The sequence below is a fragment of the Psammomys obesus genome, unplaced genomic scaffold, assembly GCF_907164565.1.
Source record: "Psammomys obesus unplaced genomic scaffold, mPsaObe1.curated_primary_1811, whole genome shotgun sequence".
NCBI lineage: Eukaryota > Metazoa > Chordata > Mammalia > Rodentia > Muridae > Psammomys > Psammomys obesus.
The window spans coordinates 1,603,183-1,624,646 of record NW_026590405.1 but is presented as its reverse complement, the minus strand read 5'-3'; the positions used below and the strand labels follow the sequence as shown (position 1 = coordinate 1,624,646).

At 50.4% G+C, this 21,464-nt stretch overlaps 4 protein-coding genes across 5 annotated transcripts in view; 2 read left to right on the top strand and 2 right to left on the bottom strand.

Annotated features, from left to right (window-relative positions):
• The window catches only part of Tspear (thrombospondin type laminin G domain and EAR repeats), a 160,086-nt gene that overhangs the window by 113,671 nt on the left and 24,951 nt on the right, over positions 1–21,464 (bottom strand). The gene's annotated exons all lie outside the window — the stretch shown is intronic.
• LOC129676577 (keratin-associated protein 10-12-like) lies at positions 2,639–3,445 on the top strand. 2 transcript variants are annotated; one of them, XM_055606973.1, is made up of 2 exons: positions 2,639–2,789; positions 2,865–3,445. In XM_055606973.1, the coding sequence occupies exons 1-2, from the start codon at positions 2,639–2,641 to the stop codon at positions 3,443–3,445; spliced, it is 732 nt and encodes a 243-aa protein (XP_055462948.1). The 2 variants fall into 2 exon arrangements, with proteins under 2 accessions (XP_055462948.1, XP_055462947.1); XM_055606972.1 differs by having other exon boundaries at positions 2,639–3,445.
• LOC129676582 (keratin-associated protein 12-1-like) lies at positions 8,628–8,942 on the top strand. The gene has a single exon (XM_055606978.1). The coding sequence runs from the start codon at positions 8,628–8,630 to the stop codon at positions 8,940–8,942; it is 315 nt and encodes a 104-aa protein (XP_055462953.1).
• Positions 16,088–16,390, bottom strand: LOC129676583 (keratin-associated protein 12-1-like). The gene has a single exon (XM_055606979.1). The coding sequence runs from the start codon at positions 16,388–16,390 to the stop codon at positions 16,088–16,090; it is 303 nt and encodes a 100-aa protein (XP_055462954.1).

Below are 21,464 nucleotides of genomic sequence, written 5' to 3'. Positions count from 1 at the left end.
AGAAGAAGAAGAAGAAGAAGAAGAAGAAGAAGAAGAAGAAGAAGAAGAAGAAGAAGAAGAAGAAGAAGTAGTTGAAGTTGCAGGTAACCCCTGCTGTACCGCACAACCTGAAGGAATGCCCAGTCGCCCCACAGAAAGGGGGCCAGCCTCCTGCCTAACTATAGTATGCACAGATATGTCATGGTGGCTTCAGAGATTGATCTAGATGGGAGAGAACAGACGTGTCTCATTGAGGCCACACTATGACTGGTCTGACTGGCAGTGTCCACATGACTTTAATTTTATAGAAAGTTAAAATGACTCTATATAGTGACAGAATGTGTCTGCAAATAAAATCAGAACAATCTCACAAAGAAGAGTCTGGAGGAAAATGGGAGAACTGAGGCATGCTGAAAGCTCACACCAGAAGGAACGATGACTAGAGTCTTGGAAGGAAAAACCAAGGATGGAGAATTGTTTTAAGATAATCCTAACTGAATGAGGTTTGAGCATCTTACCCAGGGTCCTCTTTCTTGCTTAGCTTCTTTAGGTGTACAGATTTTAGTATGTTTATCCTATCTTATATGTTTAATATCCACTTAAAAGCGATTATATGCCATATGTGTCTTTCTCCTTCTGGGATACCTCATTCAGAATGATCTATTCTAGTTCACACCATTTGCCTGCAAATTTCAGAATTCCCTTGTTTTTAATTGCTGAGTAGTATTCCATTGTGTAAATGTACCACAACTTCTGTATCCATTCCTCAACTGAGGGACATCTGGGTTGTATCCAGATTCTGGCTATTACGAATAAAGCTGCTATAAACATGGTTAAGCAAATGTCCTCATTGAGAAAGGCAAACAGGATAGACATTGGAAGAGGGAGAAAACAGGGCACAGGACAGGAGTCTACCACAGAGGGCCTCTGAAAGACTCTACTCATCAGGGTATTAAAGCAGATGCTAAGACTCATGGCCAAACTTTGGGCAGAGTGCAGGGAATCTTATGAAATAAGGGGGAGATAGACTGGAAAGGGAGAGGAGCACTACAAGGAGAGCAACAGAACCAAAAAAATCTGGGCCCAGGGGTCTTTTCTGAGACTAATACTCCAACCAAGGACCATCCATGGAAATAACCTAGAACCCCTGCTCAGATGTAACCCATGGCAGCTCAGTGTCCAAGTGGACTCCCTAGTAAGGGGAACAGGGGCTATCTCTGACACGAACTCAGTGGCTGGCTCTTTGATCACAACCCCCTGAGAGAGGAGCAGCCTTACCAACCCACAGAGGAAGACAATGCAGCCAGTCATGATGAGACCTGATAGGCTAGGGTCAGATGGAAGAGGAGAAGGACCGCCCCTATCAGTGGACTAGGGGAGGAGAATGGGAGGAGAAGAGGGAGGGAGGGAGGGAGGGAGGGAGGGAGGGAGGGAGGGAGGGAGGGGCTGGGAAGAGGGAGGGGGCTACAGCTGTTATACAAAGTGAATAAATTGTAATAAATAAAAAAATTTTTAAAAGAAAATCCTAAAATGAGAGGTCTCACTGAAAGTCTCAATAGACCACAAAGTGGTACACAGCCTGGAAACAGGCATTCTAGAATAGAAGGAAGAAAACAACAGACTGAAGTTGAGAGACAGAGGTGAACTGTAGAGAAACTCTAGTTGTCTCTGCTCAGTAACATGGGCACCAGGAGAATAAGTGTTCTCACCTGTGCTTTGAGGAACACTAGTTCAAACCTAGAATTTTTAGTTTGTTTTCTGAGACAGGGTTTTTCTGTGTAGCCCTGGCTGTCCTGGAACTTGATCCATAGACCAGGCTGGCCTCGAACTCAGAGATCTGCCAGCCTCTTCCTTTGAGTGCTAAGATTAAGGGTATGCACCACCACTGCCTAGCTGCAAACCCAGAATTCTATACCTAGCCAGACTATCATGGCAAGGGAGCGGGGACAGGTAGGTCTCAGAAGTGTGGCCACTGCAGGATGTGGAGTCTCTAGCCTTGGAGTCACAGCAAAATGAAAATGGAGAAAGCTCAGAGTCTCACCGGAAATGTGGAGTGTCCAGGAGGACTAGGCATGGCAGAGGGAGACACCAAACCCTACCCAAGCACTGTAGTAGCCCTCACAAGGCACAGGTGATGCAGGGGTCATTTCCAGCTTCCTGCCAAGAAGCCACTGAGTAAATTGTGCTGTGTAAGACTTGGTCTCGCTAACATTTGGAGAGGGGCAAGACACCCTGGCTGTAAGCCTCTGAGTGAGTTGTGTTATGTAAGTCATGTGTTTTTCACTTTGCCTATGTTTTAAAATGTTTAAGGCAATAGTAATAACAATCATAATAACAAGTCCCAGTCACGTAGGCACAGGATGACAACCCAGCACCCTTTGCCATGGAGCCCTGCTCACCTCCAAAACCCCACAGGGGAAGTGTCCTCAAATGTTTTCCATGCTTTCAGCACAGTCAAAACAAAAACAAACATGGGTGAGGCGTACACACTGCCGACGACTGACGCTAATAAGGAGGCTCCAGCAGCCAGCAAACAGGAAGGAAAGCCTGAGGAGTTTCTCACCAGGACAACACCAGCCAGGGGAGGTATAAAAGCTGACAGCCAGCCCCTCACACTCACACACTCACACTTTCACAGCTTCTACCAGACCTGCCCGCCATGACCACCTCCACCATGTCCATCTGCTCCAGTGACCTGAGCTATGACAGCCGAGTCTGCCTGCCCGGTTCCTGTGATTCTTGTACTGACTCCTCCTGGCAGGTGGACGACTGCCCAGAGAGCTGCTGTGAGCCCAGCTGCTGCCAGCCCAGCTGCTGCCAGCCCAGCTGCTGTGTCCCCAGCTGCTGCCAGTCTAGCTGCTGTGTCCCCAGCTGCTGTGCCCCAGCCCCCTGCCTGACCCTCGTCTGCACCCCAGTGTCCAGCCCCTGCTGCCAATCTTCCTGTTGTACACCCTCATGCTGCCAGCAGTCTAGCTGCCAGCCAGCTTGCTGCACCTGCTCCCCCTGCCAGCCAACCTGCTGTGTGCCTCTCTGCTGCAAGCCTGTCTGCTGCACACCCATCTGCTCTGGCTCCTCCTCATGCTGCCAGCCGTCTAGCTGCCAGTCCTCATGCTGCCAGCCCTCATGCTGCCAGCCCTCATGCTGCCAGCCCTCATGCTTCCAGCCTTCCTGCTGTGTGCCTGTCTGCTGCAAGCCCGTCTGCTGCACACCCATCTGCTCTGGCTCCTCCTCATGCTGCCAGCCATCCTGCTGTGCTCCTGTCTGCTGCAAGCCCTGCTCCAGCATGTCCCTGCTCTGCCGCCCCGTGTGCAGACCCGCCTGCTGCCTGCCCACCTCCTCCTGCTGTGCCTCCTCCTGCCAGCCCAGCTGCTGCCGCCCAGCCTCCTGTGTGTCCCTGCTCTGCCGCCCTGCCTGCTCCCGCCAGGCCTGCTGTGGTCTCTCCTCGGGCCAGAAGTCCAGCTGCTGACAAGCTGGCTCTCTTAGCCTTTGCAGGCTCCATCTTTGTTCCTAAGCAATTCTCCACTCTCCGGAGCCTCTGGAAGCTTCCTGGGGCCACGAGAGTCGTTTCACTATGCATTGGGGGCTACAGAGCTGCCGCCTAATGGGGTCTGAAGGGGCCACCCAGTCCCTCCCCCTATTCCTCTGTGACACAGAGAGTAGCCCCAGAAGCCCCTTCTCATAACCATGCCTTCACACCAGATGTGACAGGTCCACTGCCATGTTCAATAAAGTGTTCACGCCAGGAGCTATGAGTGGTGTGCATTTTTCTAGAGTGTTCTGGGTCTTCAAGCCAGACATTGCCTGGTAAAGCCGACACAGAAAGATTCTCCAATGCCAAATCAGAACACCAAAATAAAACCTAAGGCAGGTGTGTCTGTCTGACAGTCTCTCCACGTGGCTACAGACTGAGAACACACACACTGGGGTGGGGGGCTTCCAGGTCAGGGGGCCTTAAAATGGGGTTCCACCCACCTGCCTCAGATCGCCAGAGTGTGAAGATCGGCTCCTACTGTGATGGTCCCACTAGAGTTTAAGGCCTGCCCGAGGAAGGACAAGAAGAAAGGATACCTGGAAACAGACTCCCAGGATGGCGCAGAGTACAAGACTGGGTTCCCTGTGGACTACAAAAATGGAGAGTCAACTGTGCACCATCAGACCAGCCAGGGAAGCCAGTGTTCTCCTCAGCCCCGTGCTGAGAGCTGACTGGATGAGGTAAAGCCAGAAGACAGCAAGATCGGGACACATGGGCAGCAGCAGAGACACCTCCATGGGACTGACAAGGTCTATCCTACCCCAGCTGAACTCTTCTCCATAGGAGGAGTTGAGCAGAACCCCAAAGAGAAGGACCTCTGAACACGGAGGGGCCAAATCTGAAGTTGTACTGTTCCTGCTCGCTGGGTTCATTCCTACCCTGCAGCCATAACTTGGTTATTCTAATATTCCAAAGGGAATGGCCATTCCCTGGGTACAGGGAGGAAGGCCTCCCTTGTGCCCTGCTCAGCTTCCTGGTCCATGACAAAACACCTAAGGAAATCAGTGTGGAGAGAGGACAGTTTGGCTTAAGCTCACAGTTTCATCTCTGATCTGTCATTGCTTCGAGGTGTGTGATAAGGACGTAAAGCAAGTGAGAGAGGACCTAGCCAGGGTCCATGGGCTTCTCCAGGGCACAGAGTCCATCATGGAAGATCCTGGGTGAGTGAGGGCCACGGGTGAGCTACACTGGTGAGGCCCTGTCCATACAACTCCTCATTTCCCAACCTTCTGGATTCCTCGAGTGCCAGCAGTCAGCTCCCTGACACCAGCAGCATCGGGGGACCTGAGTTCAAGTCCTAACACCCACAAAGCAGCTCATAGCCACTTATAGGTCCAACTCTGGGGGTCTCAATTCCCTCTTTTGACCTCCTCAGCCACCAGATACACATGTGCAGACATACATGTGGGTAAAACAGCCATAAAATTAAGGCACGTGCCATTAAAATGTGAGAGAAAACCAAATAATTGGCAGGTGAAGGAATTAAAATGTTTTAATTTAAAAAATTCAGTAAGACAAAACAAGCAATCACTGCCTCCACACCCCGCCTCCAGTTCCTGGTCTACACAATAAGTAGGTGTTTGCTTTCTAATTCTTCTTCCTGGCCTCCACCTCTAAGCAGCATGCTCTCGGTGCTGTTTTAGTAGTTTCATCATAGGCCTTGTCCAGCGATGCTTCCGGAGAGAATGAAGACACAGCTTTCTTTCTCTGCTCCCTCCCAGGACCCGGCACACCGAGGCTTGCCTATGAGCTTTGTGTCTTGGTTAGAATACTATCAGGTGGAGTCTGGCAGCTGCCCTTTCACCTTAAGCCCCTGCACAGCCTCAGGCAGACACGGCTCTCAGACACTTGACACTAGCCTTCAGCCTCCTGAACAAGAGACAATGGTTTTCTGCTGCTCTAAATGACCCCACGGTCAGCCTGGCACCTGTCTCAGCCCTGGTCTTCTCCTTTTCTTCCTACCTACCCCAAGATGAGCTAGCTCTGGCTAGAAGCCAGGATCACCAGGCCGGGGTTGATAAGTACACTCCAAGCTGCAAAAGGACGAAGGACTTGGTGGCTTCCAACATTGTAGATGACCAACAGCACAGCTGAGGAGGCTGCTCATCCAGATAGGGTCTTCCTAGCTAGGCATGGGCATAGCTCCTCAGGAGAACGGTTTTGGGGGTCTCTTTAGCTTCTGCTCCCACTTGTCCCTCCCTGTGCAGAGCTGGCCCCTCAGTGTCCAGCCACCCTCTTGCCTCCCTCAGATGCCGTTCTGTGGTGACCCTGGGCCTCTACAAACCCCATGATACTGCACCCTTCTGTGACGTCCTTCTGCCCTGTGAGAACATGAGCATAGGTTCTAGGAGCAGGGGCTGTCACTCAGCCCTGAATGAAGGCTTGGTTCATTCATTCTTCCAAAGAGGAAGAAGGATAGGAGTGGTGGAGGTTCAAGTTAAATTCTTGACTGAAGGGGCTTCAGGCTCTGGCTTGTTGCTAAGCAGAGACCGAATTACCGTCAGGGACCCAAGATGCTAGCTGTTAGGCTTCTCCCAGCCTCCCTCCATTCTACCTGCTGCAGAGTGTGGCTGGCATATGCCGTCCTCTACCCTGAACTTTCCAGCCCAGGGGCAAGGTTTCCCTTCCTCTTCCCTATATAATCTAGACATTGTGGTTGTTCTCTCTTCTCTCAGTCTCTCCTCTCTCTCTTTTTGTGTCTCTCTTCCTCTTCTCCACTCTCCTTTTTCTGCATGATTCTCTCTCTCATGATCTCTCTTTTTTTTCTCTCTCTCTCTTCCCCCTGCCTCCTTCCCTCCCTACTCCCTTCACGGCAGCAAAGAGCTGCTTCAAATAAACCTGCATTTACATACTTTCACTTGTATCAAATTAGCACGTATCGCCACCTTTCAAGCATGCTCATCACTAGCAAATGCCCTCTGCTACACACACACACACACACACACACACACACACACACACACACACCCCTCACCAAAGCAGCAGCAGGAATAAAGTGGAACAGCCCAGTGTCCCTTAAGGGTGGTCACCCTGCTGCTGACCTGGGTCCTGAGTCCCTCTGTGGAGAAGCTTTACGGTTCTCAGGGACCAACCACCCTGAGCAGTATGGAAGACGGCAGTGAGGCACTACACGGAATGGCACGCCTACCACTGCTGCTTATCACGTGTTTGCAGAGAGCGGTTAAGGGCTGAAGGACGTGGGGGCAGTCACCTGCGCCACTTGCTGCCCCAGTGGCCTGGTACAAAGGAGGCAGGCTGTGCCCTCGGGTTTGGGAGGCCTACGTAGAGCCGTGAGTAACAGCCTGGTGGAAAGGCAGTCTTGCAGCTGTCCCCATCTCTTAGCTGGGATGGCTACAGAGGTCACAGGCTCAGCTGCCAGGCTAAAGGGCTGCAGGGGAGGAGTCTGCAGAGTGGCATGGGCAAGTAGGCTGGCAGCACCCAAGGTATAGCAGGTCACAGGAACACACAATAGGCAGCTCACAGGCATGCAGCAGGCCGCCGGACAGGGTGTCTTAGTCAGGGTTTCTATGGCTGCAATAAGATACTGTGACCGAAAAGCAAGTTGGGGGGGGGGGCGGCGGCGAGGGGTTTATATGGCTTACACTTCCATGTTGCTGCTCATTGTGGAAGGAAGTCAGGCCAGGAACTCAAACAGGGCAGCATCCGGGAAGTAGGAGGCTGACATAGAGGCCATGGAGGGGTGCTCCTTATGGCTTGCTCCCCATGGCTTGCTCAGCCTGCCTTCTCATAGAACCCAAGACCAACAGTCCAAGGATGGTACCACCCATAATGGGCTGGACTTCCCACATCAATCATTGATTAAGAAAATGCATTATATCCGGCCCTCATAGAGGACTCTCCACAACTGAGGGTCCCTCCTTTCAGATGACTCTAGTTCATGTGTCTAGTTGACGTAAGATCGGCCAGCACACAGGGGCTTGGCCCACAGAAGGCCTCGCAGAAGGGAGCCTAGTACATATAGACCTGGACAGCAGGGCCACACAGGGTCTAGGAGGCAGCAACAGCTTCCGCAGCCCTGGGCTTGGCAACAGTTGTGGGGCTCCCGTACAAGGAAAACAGGGCAGGAAGTCCCTCATTCACGCTGCTGGAAAGCTCTCCAGGCTTTCTGCAAGCACACAGCTGTATTTGCTGAAGGAACAAACGAATCCCTGCAATCAGTCACTGCACAATAGGGTTGGTGTAATGGTTAGACAGTCAAGCATACAGAGTCGAGACTTATGGCCAGCCTCTGAGCATGCCTTCTAGGGACTGTCTCAGTCACATGAATTGAAGTAAAAGGCCAGTCCACAGTAGGAGGTGCCACTCACTGGGCTGTGTAAGTGGAGAAAGAAGCTGGGCGGCGGCGGCTTTCATCTCTGCTTTCCCAGACCAGCGTTTCAAGCTCTTGCTCACTTGCCCACCAAAACAAATCCTTTCTCCCTTAAGTTGCTTCTGTAAAGCGTTTTTAACCACAGCAGTAGAAGAGAAACCGAAACAGCTAATTTCGGGTTAAGGGGTGTTGACAAATGTTGTAAACTTTCTGTAACCACTCGGGCCCTGCCAGCATGATCTGAGCATAACAGCTGGCGACACATATGCACAGAGGCATGTGCTTGTCAATAAAACTTTATTTACAGGGACAGGAAGCATGCCGAATTTAGCCTATAGATCCTAGTTTCTCAGCTTCTGTGTTACAGTTTTGCCTTTTACAACGGAAATTCAAAATAAATAACAATGATTAATTACAGTATTACTGCAAGGCCTTCCTTGACAGAACAAGCTGGGAAAGAACAGGATCCTACACTCAATCCAGCCAGTGTCACTATGGACTCAGCGGTGGCCTGAGAAACAGCAGTACAAAATGCATGTGAGTCAAGCCTGAATATCCTGTTTATGGAAGAAGAAGTTGGCCTCAAGCCAAAGTTGTCTATGGAGAGCATAACTCAGGAAGATGCAGCCCAGAATAACAAGTCGCCAAGGAACAAGTGATGGAAACAACACAGGGAAGACCAGATGCATTCTGGGTAGTTGGAACATAGAGCTGAGTATAAAAGCCACCCCCAAAAGGAATGCCAGGCATTCCTACCCTCCTCCAGTCCAGTCAGCACCTGCCACCATGTGCCACACCAGTTGTTCCTCAGGCTGCCAGCCAGCCTGCTATGTGTCCAGCCCCTGCCAGCCAGCCTGTGTGCCTTTGAGCTGCAGGCCTGGCATATGCGTTCCTGTAAGATGCCAGGTGACCTGCTGTGTGCCCGTGAGCTGCAGGCCCACTGTGTGCATGGCCCCCTCGTGCCAGTCCTCTGTGTGTGTGCCTGTGAGCTGCCGGCCTGTCTGTGTGACCTCCTCCTGCCAGTCATCTGGGTGCTGCCAGCCCTCCTGCCCCACCCTGGTCTGCAGGCCTGTCACCTGTAGCACCCCCTCCTGCTGCTGAGCAGTGTCTCCAAGCCAGCCGCTGCCAGACGGGACACAGCTGTCCCCTCCCAACTCTAGTACTCTATGAGGCAGGTGCGAAGCGTGTCCTGGAATTGTGGAGAGCCAGTGCAGAAGAATAATCCAGTTTCTGCCTGCTCCTGACCAATCACCAGGGATGCCCTGAATCCTGGTGTCTCTCTGTATCCTTTGAGCGAAATAAATTGCTTTCTATAAAGCTTGTGCTCTCTTTCATCCCCATATACTTTTCAGGATAGGGGACTGAGACAGGTTGTCACTTTGTAGCCTTGGCTAGACTAGAGCTCACTACATACACCAGGCTGACCTTGAACTCACAAAGACCTGTCGCCTCTGCCTCCCAAGTGTCTATATACTTTTTTAAAAATAAAAGACTTACTTTTATTTTATGTATATAGGTGGCGTTCTGCTTACATGTCTGTGTACCACATGAATACATTGCCTGTGGAGGCAAGGAGAGGGTGTCTGATCCTCTGGAACTGGGGTTACAGAAGGTTGTGAGCCACCGTGTGGGTGCTGGGAATCGAGCCTGGGTCCTCTGAAAGAGCAGCTAGCTCTCTTAACTGCTGGGCCATCTTCCTAGTCCCTACATATGACAATCCCAATCCATTGTCAAAATGCAGAGTAAACCAAAAAAAAATCAGACTCAAAAATGGCACAGGGGTAGGGTCAGGACACACTAACTCTAAAATACCTCTCCTTTGGTGTGTTAAAATGTTACTTTTGTATGAACCGATGGGAATTTAAAACTAAGAATCAAATGGATGCAGTCAGAGCCAAACTGTACCATGAAAGATGAGTCCCTTCATACACTCAAGGATACACTTGATGTAGGCAAAGGCGAAGTCTCGGATGGGAAGATGGGTGGAATAGAAGGGTCAAAATGTAAGTACGAAGAGAAAGATGGTCAGGGCAGGAGGAGGCAGAAACAAGACAGCAAGGCACTCTGTGGTGACGAATCATCATCCATGGATGAAAGTGTGTAATCAGCATGGCTGGAAGGAGCAAGAACATTCTAAGAAAGGCCCATGTCTCACTCTGGCTATCTGGCCTGTGGAAACAAGATGCCCAAGGCAACTGGAGTTCCCTGGGAATCTCTGTCTCGGAAATAAAAGGCTGACACCTGGGGCCAGACAGAAGAGAGCTCATGCAGACAATCTATTGCACCATCTTCTAAGCCAGGCTGAAGCTGGGATAGTGAGGGTGTGTCACAGTGGGAAGGGCCACCCTTTGACCAGGGCTGCTTAATTTTGTATACATCTTCTCCATCTAAACCTTACCCTCATGTTAGGACCAAGAAGATGGACTTGAGGGCAGGGGTCACTGGATCTTTCTATATTTCTTCCCAATGTGGCCACATTGAAGTGGTCTCCTTTTTTTCTGATTTTTTTTTTTTTTTACTATTACTTATTTGTTTCATTGGCTTCTTAAGGATGGGCAACCACATCTGAATTATTGGGACTACCAGGGCCAGGCTCTGACAGTTAATAACCCTAATAACACATGTAATGTCACAGGAAGAAAGAGGGGAGGGGAGGGGAGGGAAGAGGAGAGGAGGAGAGAAGAGAAGAGGAGAGGGGAAAAATGGGAGAGGGAGAGACAGGAAGGAGAGGAGAAGAGATGGAGGGGAGGATGGAGGGAGCATGGGAAGGAAGGAAAGTAAAAGGACAGGATGGGAAAAGAGGAGAGGAAAGGAAAGGAGGAGGGAGAGAGAAGAGGAGAAGAGATGGTGGGGGAGAGAGGAGAGGGATAGGAGGGGAGGAAGATAGGAAGTGAGGAGAGAGGGAGGAGAAGAGGGAGAGAGAGAAGAGGAGGGAAGGGAGGAGGAGAGAAGGAGGAGGAAAGAGGAGAGTAGCAGAGAGAGAGAAGAGGAGGGAAGGGAGGAGGAGAGAAGGAAGAGGAAAGAGGAGGGTAGCAGAGAGAAACAAAGAGGGGAGGAGGAACTAGACAGAAGAAATAAATAACATCTAAGAAAAGTTCCACAAAAATAAAAAAGAGCCTGTTTGACTTTTCTTGGGAGATGTAAATATCTACTTGTCCTTGGGCAGGACCCTGATGACAAAGCAAAGAAATTACTTTGCCCAGTCCAGCCAAGGGCATTTAGCGGGGTTACCTGCAGGAGCACAGACAGCCAATGGGTAGCAACACTTCTGGAAAGTCTCCTCTTAGCAATAGTTTACAGCTTATACAGCCTCAAGACAGGAGTCATCTCCTGCAACATCCCATGAGTCCCTCACTGTTCCCCAGGGAACTTTAACAGATCCAGTCTTGTTAGGGTCTCTCACACAGGTTATCACAGCTGCTCTAGTCCCAAGATGGCAACTGCTGTGTCTCCATTAGAGGACAACATGCCACAATAACCCCAAATAGGCTAGATTCCTCAAACCAAAAAAATAAATAAATAAAACATGGCTAGATACACTTTGTTTAATAGGCGACTGTCGGGAGCCAAAAGTTATGAGGAAGATTAAACCACATGCTATGAACCCAGAAGTGAAGGCAAGGAGTGTATCAGACATCTGATGAGAGAAACATGCGCACTGAGAGAAGCCAGCCCACCCTGTGAAACTGAAGGTGTTCCTCAAAAGTTAAATGATAGAGACAGACACTTCACTGTCCGTAGATACACACCATCAGAGATGATACAAGGAGAAAAACTGGGAGCCACATGAGGGCGGGGGGGGGGGGGCTGCAGGAAGTGCTCAGTGAAATTTAAGAATGCTCCGGAGAGGAAGGTGCTCAAAGCAGTCAGGGGACATGCTTGTTCGAAGATGACATGGATGGAGCTGGCACCAGCTAGAGAAGGCAGCGAGTAGAACTTGGAAAGTGATGTACAATCACCAGAACACAGACTGTGCTCCCAGAAACCCCCACTTCCCTTAGCAGAGAGAAAAGGCCTCTGCCGGTGACAGGTACACCAAAGGAGGCTCCACAGACATCTCCTGAGATGTGGAGAGAACAACATTCTGGAAGATTTCAGGGGCCCAAAGAATGGAGGCTTCAGAAGTGGGCAACATATGGGTAACAGGAGCCCTGGACAAACACCGCAGGCCCGTGGAAGCACCCTCCTTCTCAAGGAGGACAGGGGTGCATCTGCCCAGATCATCCAGAGGCTCCAGCTGAAATCTCACAACTCATCAGAAGGAATGAATACCCGTGAGATTCTGACCCAAGAAAGAAAATGGAATTAGGGAAAAGTGGCATCCAAGCAAATGCAGGTGGAAAAGGGTTTTACAGTAAGTGTAGAAGGCTGGCCATGTGGGAGAATATCGAAGAAAAGAGCTTGCCACCAAGCCTGACAATCTGAATTCAGTCCCCAGGACTCGCGTGGTAGAAGAGAACCCACTCTGTAAGTTGTCCTCTGATCTACACACGTGTCATAGCGTGCACATACACACGTGCGCACACATGTGCACACACACATACATTGCACAGACACGGCACATGCACACACGCATACACACACACACACTAAAATGCAGTTTTTGAGGGGAGTGTAGAATAACATAGCAAAGGAAATCAGAAGCAAATTCAAATGCATCAGCCATTACAGTAAACATGAGTAGATTAGACCCTCCAGGTAAAAGACAGAGATTGTTTCTGTTTACTTGCTTCGAATCCTGCTTCATGCTATCTTGGGCCTAATTTGGACCTTTGCCTGTCTTTTAATAAACCTTTATTGGCTTCTTGTCCACAGGTTGCCTTGCACTGTTTGGTGCTTCGGTAGCAGGGATGGGTGTTTGTGACAGAGCCCAGACAGAACCCAGGATGTTAATATATTTACTAAACGGGCATTTATAGAACAGTTTGTCAAGCTTTGGTTCTAAAAAGCATAAAGAATAGAAATGTTGAACATAAAAGGTTATGGAAAATACACCCAGCAAATCCTGACCAAAAAGCTCCCATGAGATTTGGTTAAGATAAAAATACCTGTAAACGTAGGAAACATTATTTTTAATAAAGAACTCCGGGCAGGGGCCTGGCCAGCCTCATGGACTTCTGGGGGAACCTTCTAAAGCTACCCCAACCCCAACAGAAGATCTAGACGTTCCGGTCCTCCAAGAAGATGTGACAGTCCTCAGCCCCTGGGTAGCACAGAGTAAAACCTCAAAACTTCAAAATCAATTGATCCCAAGGGGGCCCGGGTCCCAAGACACAAGGAAAGTAGAATGGATGATTCTGTTTTGATACGGATTCCCACCCAGCCTCAGACCCACAGGGCATGCTTAGCTTTAAACGTATATGAGACAAAGCTGAATGTTCTCAAGCAGTTTTTATTCTCTCATTTTTATTCCTCTGCTTATATGTATCTATCTTTAGGTATCATTTCTTTATTGTGTAATTTTATTTTTCTTTTGACATTTTCTTTCTCTTTCATCTTAATAGTTTTCTCCTTTTTTCTTTTTCCTTCGTTTATTTAATCTTATTGAATCTTTCTTTCCCTTTCCTTGCACTGCTTCCTCCCCCCCCCCCCCCCCCATCAGTGATACGCACTGACTCCCATCACAGACGGAGGTGTCTTGGCTTGGCCGGCGGTCCCTGTGCTAATACTCCTGTCTTTATAGAGCACCACACCAATTCCTCCTGGTCAGTTAGGAACCATGTCAAGATCTGGGAGAGCTCCTGTGTCATGTGCATGCATCTGCCTGAGTGCTGTGTCCACCTGACGGAAGGATGTAAGCTGTCCCGATGAAGAACTAGGTACACTGTGGGGAATAAAGCCCTTGGGATGAAGGCCGGGTGGGAGAAGGGCCGCAGCAGAAGCTCAGCCTCAGGGCCCTTCAGAGGCCCAATGCACGAGTCATAACCTCCATGGTGCTAGGGCAGGGCTCAAGAAACCCCAGGGCAGGGTTGGCACCGCTGCAAGCGGGGCTAAGGCTCAGGAGCAACTTACATGAACCCACGGTCACTGCATATTCCACTGAGGGCCACTGAGCTAATGACATCCTCAGCTCCTATCCAAATGGGACAGTAAGGTCATTAGAAGTGAAGAGGGAGGCAAAGAAGTGTTTATCCACCTAGCGTCAACCCTGGCTGCCTCCCACTCCTGTGGCCAAACCTCCCGTGGGGCAGCCTCTACGGCAGTCTAGGTGACCCGCTGCTGCCAACCTCCTGCCAGCAGGCTCTACGGGTTGCAGCTGCTGTAGTGCCCCTAGTGGCTCCTGACCATTCAGATCATGTCCCTCAAATCCCACATGCACTGCTCAGACAATTCAAGGCCACATTGGCTGTTCTTTTGCCTTCTCTTCCTCACTCTAAAAAAAAAGCTATCCTCCCTGTCTGGACCTTTTCCTCAATGAGCGCATGTGTCTGGGTCTCAAAACCCTGCCTGCTTTATCCTGTTGCCTAGAAACTGTCCTTTAGGGGAGCGCTTCTGTCACAACACAATATGGAAGAGGCCTGTGGGTCTGCGCTGGGAAAGAAGAGCTGATGGATGAGATCTCTGCCCTGCAAGCTGAGCAGCGCCGAGGGTCTCGGAGGCCCCGAACTCTTCATGTCTGAATACAGATTCACCTGCCTGAGGGGAGGCGAATGCCCATGTGTCTGAGCGTGTAGGGCATGAGGGCTCGGGGTGTCTGTGAGCGCACACTCGTGTATCTGGAGCTATAGGAGTACATGACTGCACGTATGTACAAGAGAGGTTCTGCTTGGGCATAAGTCTAGATGACCCTACACGTGTGTTTGTGTGCATGGGGGTGTGAGTATTCCATTCACATGTGTGTGCGCATGTGCATATGCCTGTGCTCATCCAGGACACTGGATCCCTTTCATCGGGTTTCATTTCTGGCTCAGTTTCACAGAGCCACAATTTAAAGCACACACTGGTCTTGGCTGTTGTTTCATAAACCATTTTTTGTTTTTCCTGCTTGCTTCTCGTCACCAACCCACAAGCTAAAGGAAACAGCTATCATCCCGCACAGCCAGCAGCGAGAGCTCTGGGAGGGACGGGATAGGACAGAGCCTCAGGCCCAGCAGACCCTACGAGCCAAAGGCATGGCCCTCCCTGGGAGGTTCCACATGGCCTTCTCAGCACAGTCTACATGAGGCCACGGATGAGGATGCCCACCGGACGGAAATGGGAGACTGTCACCAATGCCTCACAGAGGAAGTAAACCCCGGTTTAGACACCACTGACAAAGACTTGAACATGAACGCACGTGTCGGAGGCACATGGAGCAGATTCAACTATTCGTTGACGGATGAGGGATGCCCACAGTCAAATGGCAGCACTGTCAGTACAAGTCAGCAGAACATAACGACGCTTCCTAGCTTCTAAGTTGAAAGCGATGTGTTTATTATGGTTTTTCTTAAAGATTTATTTATTACGTAGACACGTTCTGCCTGCATGTACACCTTCATGCCAGCAGAGGGCACCAGATCTCATTATAGGTGGTTGTCAGCCACCATGTGGTTGCTGGGAACCGAACTCAGGGCCTCTGGAAGAACAGCCAGTGCTCTTAACCTCTGAGCAACCTCTCCAGCCCCCATGTGTGTATATTTATTATATAATAGTAGGTCACCAGTCAACTAAAGATGGTCATGTGTGAACCACTCCCTGAAGAGAAGGGGTTAGGGAATCAGTCACATTGTATAACTAAGATTCAGACATTTGAGAAGTGCCCTGTAGGTGACCGTAGTCACTGGGACTCAGCATACAAGATGGCACCCGAGAGAAGAACTAACCAGGGCTAATCTGAGCACCCACTGCCCATGCATCCCCCACCTCGGGCAGACAGGAAAGGGAGAGCAGAGGATGGACTCATGAGAGACAGTGAGTCTGTGGCAGGGACTACCTTCTCCTGGGCTGCAGCAGGGACCTGTCCTCCTGAGCCCTGTGAGGCCTGAACAGAGCAAGCACTGGCCTTAAGTCCTTTCTGATCACAGCAAGACAGACATGCCTGGCTGACTAGAAAACTGCTTTATTTGGCACATGGGTTAGAGAAGAACCTGCATCCGGGACATCCTTCAGGGAAGCACAGGGCACGGGAATCTGGTTCCTTCTGCATTCTGCCCCCAGTTTCAGGGTGCAGTGGGCGTGTTTCCCAGTGTTGAATCCATGGTCAGGAGTGGGACGGCATAGGACAAAGCATCCATTTTAACTGGCAGCAGCTGGCTTGGAGACACTGCTCAGCAGCAGGAGGGGGTGCCACAGGTAACAGGTCTACAGACCAGGGTCGGGCAGGAGGGCCGGCAGCACCCGGATGACTGGCAGGAGGAGGTCACACAGACAGGCCGGCAGCTCACAGGCACACACACAGAGGACTGGCACGAGGGGGCCATGCACACAGTGGGCCTGCAGCTCACGGGCACACAGCAGGCCACCTGGTATCTCACGGGAACATACACAGCAGGCCTGCAGCAGGATGGCTGGCAGGGGCTGGACACGCAGCAGGATGGCTGGCAGCCTGAGGAGCAGCTGGTGTGACACATGGCAGAGTTTGGTAGTCTGGAGGAGGTTAGGGATGAGTGGCACTCCTTCTCAGGGCAGCCTTTATACCTGGCACAGTGACTCAGCCACCCAGAATGCAGCTGGTTCCACTTGCTTGCTTCCTGGCCTGCCCCCAGTGCTGGCTTGGCTGTTGTGTGTGTTTCTGTTTTTGTTTGCTCCCAGCTCCATGGCTAATTACATCTCATCCAAGTTCCTGGAGGGGGTACGAGGGCAAACAGGCAATCACCAAACGCTGACGCTCCATACCAGGCCTCTGGGGCTCGTGATGGACACACATATCTGGGCTCCAACAGCTTTGAGTAGGCCCAGCCCTCAGCCTCTGCTTTTAGCACTTGTGGAGCCTCTCTCTTGGGCATGTCCCACTCCGTGCTTGGAGCTTTCATTGATGGATACCCCTTGTCTTTACACCTCCAACATCCTGGGGTCTCTACTGAAACTCAGGTTTCACTTTCACGCCTTCACACAGTGATTTTTCAGTAGACCTGAGGAATCCAACCCTACAATCGTATGACCTCAGAGGCTTTCTGGAGCCTTGGGGCAAGCCTTCCTGAACCCCACAAGTCTTGGATTTTGCAAGCCTAGAAAACCATGTGACAATGTTGCCATGTTCTTCTGCACAAGATATAATGTAGCCACAGCTGTCAAGGCCTCCCTGTGTCTTAGCCAGAGAACCTGGAGATAAACTTCCCTAGGAGCAGGGAAGCCATTCCACACACTTCCAGTTCAGGGATTCCCCTCCCAAATGAATTTGCATTTTCCCACATTAGACCCTTTGAGGAGCGGGGTCTTGCCATCCCTGTCCTTAGCTATTTTCCCAGCACAGAATGAGAGGTTTCTCTTTAATGGTGCTGATCACCTCAGCAGTCACAGCAGTTTTCTCCACATTCGCCTTGTCTACAATTTTTAAACTGGCCCAGGCACCTTTCCCCATCCAACTGCGCATGCTCGTATTACCTGCTCCTCCCACTGCAGATCATCTAAGAGGAGTGAGACGCCATCTCGCCACAGTCTGAATGCCAAGCTGACTTGAGAACCCCTCTACTGAATGTGTCAGCCCATGACTTCCAGTTCCACTTTACTAGGGGTTTTTGGACATGGGAAGAAAGCAGTTAGGTTTTTGTTGTTGTTGTTTTTGTTGTGTGTGTGTGTGTGTGTGTGTGTGTGTGTGTGTGTGTGTGTTTTACCACACTCTACCACAAATGGCTTGTTCCTGATAAATCTGCATTCTCCTGTGAAGCCACATGATCAGTCTTTAGTGCCTGCCTTTTATTGGAATCCCGTTCTTGCATACTCCTATAGGAAAGCCCATTCAACGCTACACACAGAGTTCCGGGGCTGCTCTAGCCAACGGCTCCAAACGCATCTTCATTCCCAATGCTTCAGAGCTTTCTAGAGGACTGTGAACCATACCGGAGGATTTAGCTGGTCGGTGCTGGAGGAGGGTGGGAATTCCTGGAGCTCCTTCCCAGGAGAGCCTTTATTTGTGACCTACTGTCCCAACCACCCAGAACACAGCTGGTCTTCTCTGTACGTTCATTTTCTGTCTTCGTTGTTTTCTGGCTGCTGTGGCAAAAATGCCTGATGAAAACAGCTTAGGAAGGAAGTGTTTGATTTGGCTCACGGTTTGAGGGGATACAGTCTAGAGGGCAGAAAACACGTGGTGGCAGGAGCAAGGTGGCTGGGCACATTGCATGATGTGCTCCCTCATTTTTCCTTTTGTTAAGCCTATGACCTCAGTAACATGAAATAAAACGCTCCCCTATAGGCTCAGGCATTTAACACATGGCCTCCAGGTAGTGGCACTGTTTGGAGAGATTACAGGGAGGTCCAGCTTTATTGGAGGAAGTGCGTCATGGGGGGGGGGTGTTGTGAGGTTAAAGCCTTGTGCCACTTCCAGTTGGCTCTTTTTGCTTCATGCTTGCATGTGAAGACATGAGCTCTTGGCTTCCTGCTCCTGTCACCATGCCTGCCTGCCGCCATGTTTTCCTGCCACTGTGGACATTTAGTCCTCTGGAACCGTAAGCCAAAATAAACTCGATAAGTTTTCTTAGTCGTGGTGTTTTGTCACAGTGGCAGAAAAGTAATAAATGCAGTGGGTCTTTCCTCCCTACTGAGTTAAACTTCTCTGGATATCTTCACAGACATGCCCAGAGATACGTCTCTTAGAAGATCCTAAGTCTAGTAAAAGTGGCAATGAAGATTTCCCATCACAATATGGAAAAAGACTTTGGGCTTTTTGTGTGTGTCTGAGTGTGACGTATCTATAGATGACTATATTACCATGTATGACCACATGCCACTCTGAAATGCCCTCTAGAAGCCATGTCCTTTCTTCTGTCTCAGCCCCACTGAGTACCAACAAGCCAATCTGCACTGCGCGTCAGCCTGCCTTGTTTCTCTGTGCTAAGTCCTTATTGCCTTCCACCTAAACCAGGGCAGGGAGACTTCCTGCTACCACATCTGTGTGTGCCTCTGATGGGACAGCCTCTGTGTGGCCGCCATCTATAAGCAGGCATCCTGCATGTCTAGCTGATGCATGCTGGTATTCTCCAAGCCAGTGAGCTGCAGGCACACCACACACATGAGCTGCCCTGCTCCAGGCACTGCCAGCACTCTTGTCCCATCCTGATCTTCTGGATCCTCTCCAGAACATGACTGCTTTCTACTAGTCCCTCCTATCAAATGCTTTGAATACTGGACCTGTTTCTCTGGTTACCTCCAAAGCCCAGGTGAGAACTGCCCCCTCCTGACCAACATTCCATCAAGAATTAAGAAGGTTCTCATCTCTCCCCAGACCTCCTGCATGGTTGGGCACAGGTTCCTCCTTAAATTGTCTCTGTGGTTTTGTACTCCCTTCTTTGTGGCTTTATAGAGAATTGGTCCTCCCCACTAAAACGTCCAACTGTCACCCCATTCTTGTTCTCTCACATTCTGAACTTGCTTCCTAGTATTTATTCCTTGAACTTTCCACGGAAGCCAGAGAAGTAGCCTGGGACAGGCCTCGGGGCCAATGCCAGGGAGGGAAGGTTTGAAGGCACATCTTCACTGTCAACCTGACTGGATTTAGAATCACCTCAGAGACTAAGGCATGTCTCCAGACATGTCCGTGTGGGTGTTTCATGGAGGAAGAACTGAGAAGATGGACCCTACTCGAATGAAGCAACACCCACGCCAGGCTGAGGGCCTGGGAGAATGAACTCAGAAAAAGGGAAAAGTCAGCCAAGGGTTAGATTCTCATCTCTGTTTAACTGCCCGCCATCATTCAAGCCACTCTGCCCCACTGTGGACTAAACACCCTGAAACCATGAGCCAGGATAAGTCCTTTCTCCATGTTGGGTTGTTCTGTAGGATAAGTCACCACAGCAGAGCTAACTAGGTAAGTAACAAATGGAAAACTAACGCAGAAACTGTTAGAAGGTGGGACGCTGCTGTTGGCTAATCTTGTCTCTGAATGTTTAGGCCTTTGTCACAGGTCTGTGGACAGAATTTGCAGGGTTCAAAGGGATGGGCCGTAGAAACCTGAGAAAGCTGTGAGCAGGGCTGGGAGTGGAGTCCTAGTGGTTCTCAGAAGACAAGAACCCCCGTGGAAACCCAGACAGGAAGCCTGAGTCTATGAGGTTTCAGATGAGAAGGGATTTTTCCAGGGAACAGACTTGTGGTCATATGTGCAGATTCTGGTAGAAACTAATGTGCATTTTTTTTCTGTGTCTGCAACCTTAGTGATACAGAGGACAATGAGGCTGGTCCCATGTCTGGCCTAGTTTCATTCAAAGCTCATACTTATACCACACACTGGTCATGGACCATCTTGGCTGCTAATTCATAAACCATTTTTTTTCTGCTTGCTTTTCATCACCAGCCCGCAACATAGAGAAAACAGCCCTAGCTCAGGGCAGGCAGCAGTGAGAGCTCTGGAAGGGATGGAGCAGAAAGGAGCCACAAGCATAGCAGGTGTGGGGCTCCTTGTCCATCCCTTCGAGCCTCCACGTGAACTGTTATAGCAGTCTGCCGGAGACCAGAGATGAGGACGCACATCCGAAGTGGGAGACTGTCACCAGAACTGCGTAGAGGAGCTAACCCTCAGTTTACACATCATTGACTAAGACCTGAAAGCACATGTCTGAGACACGTGCAGCACAGATTCAGCCCCACCCATTGGCAGGTGAGGGATGCCCACGGGACTGCAGCAGCCCCTGCCACAGGAAGTCGGCAAAACACCAACGATGCTTTCCCGTGTCTAAGTTGAAAGTGAGAGGTGTTTGTTATGTTATAGTTGATCACCAGTCAGTCAAAGAAGAGCACGTGTGAACCGATAAGGGAAGGTGTTACAGGGTCAATCACATCGTATAACTAAGACTCAAACATTTGAAAAGTGCCTTGTAGGACAAAGTCACCAGGGCCCAGTGGCACCAGAGAGAAAAGCTAACTGGGGACAATCAGAATATCCCTGCGACAGGGCTACAGATGCACTGGGAGAGAAGAGCTGAGGGACGGGATAGGATGCAGCTATGAGAGAGTGAATCCATGACAGAGCTGCACGCTCCTGGGCACAGGAATACCAAGGACCTGAAGACATCCTCTTTAATCAGGCCATGCCCTCCACCCCATCTCATCTCCCAGGTATCAGAGAGCATTGATTAACCTTACATCCTTCCTGATACAGGAGGAGCTAGGAAGGTAGACATGAAACAGGACAGACATATGCACCTGAACTTGAGACGGGTTTATTTGGCACACAGGGTGAGAGAAGGCCCCTGTAGCCAGGACATCCACAGGAGGTCAGGAGGGGGGGTGCAGAACTTGCTTCTAAATTCTGTTCTCCTCCAAGTTTCAGAGTGGGACAGGAATGACTCCCACCCTCAGCAAATGCTGAACCTGAGGTCAAGTGGAACAGGTTGTAAGACGACAGGAGTGTCCCTGGCTTGGAGACACTGCTCAGCAGCAGGAGGGGGTGCTACAGGTGACAGGCCTGCAGACCAGGGTGTGGCAGGAGGGCTGGCAGCACCCAGATGACTGGCAGGAGGAGGTCACACAGACAGGCCGGCAGCTCACAGG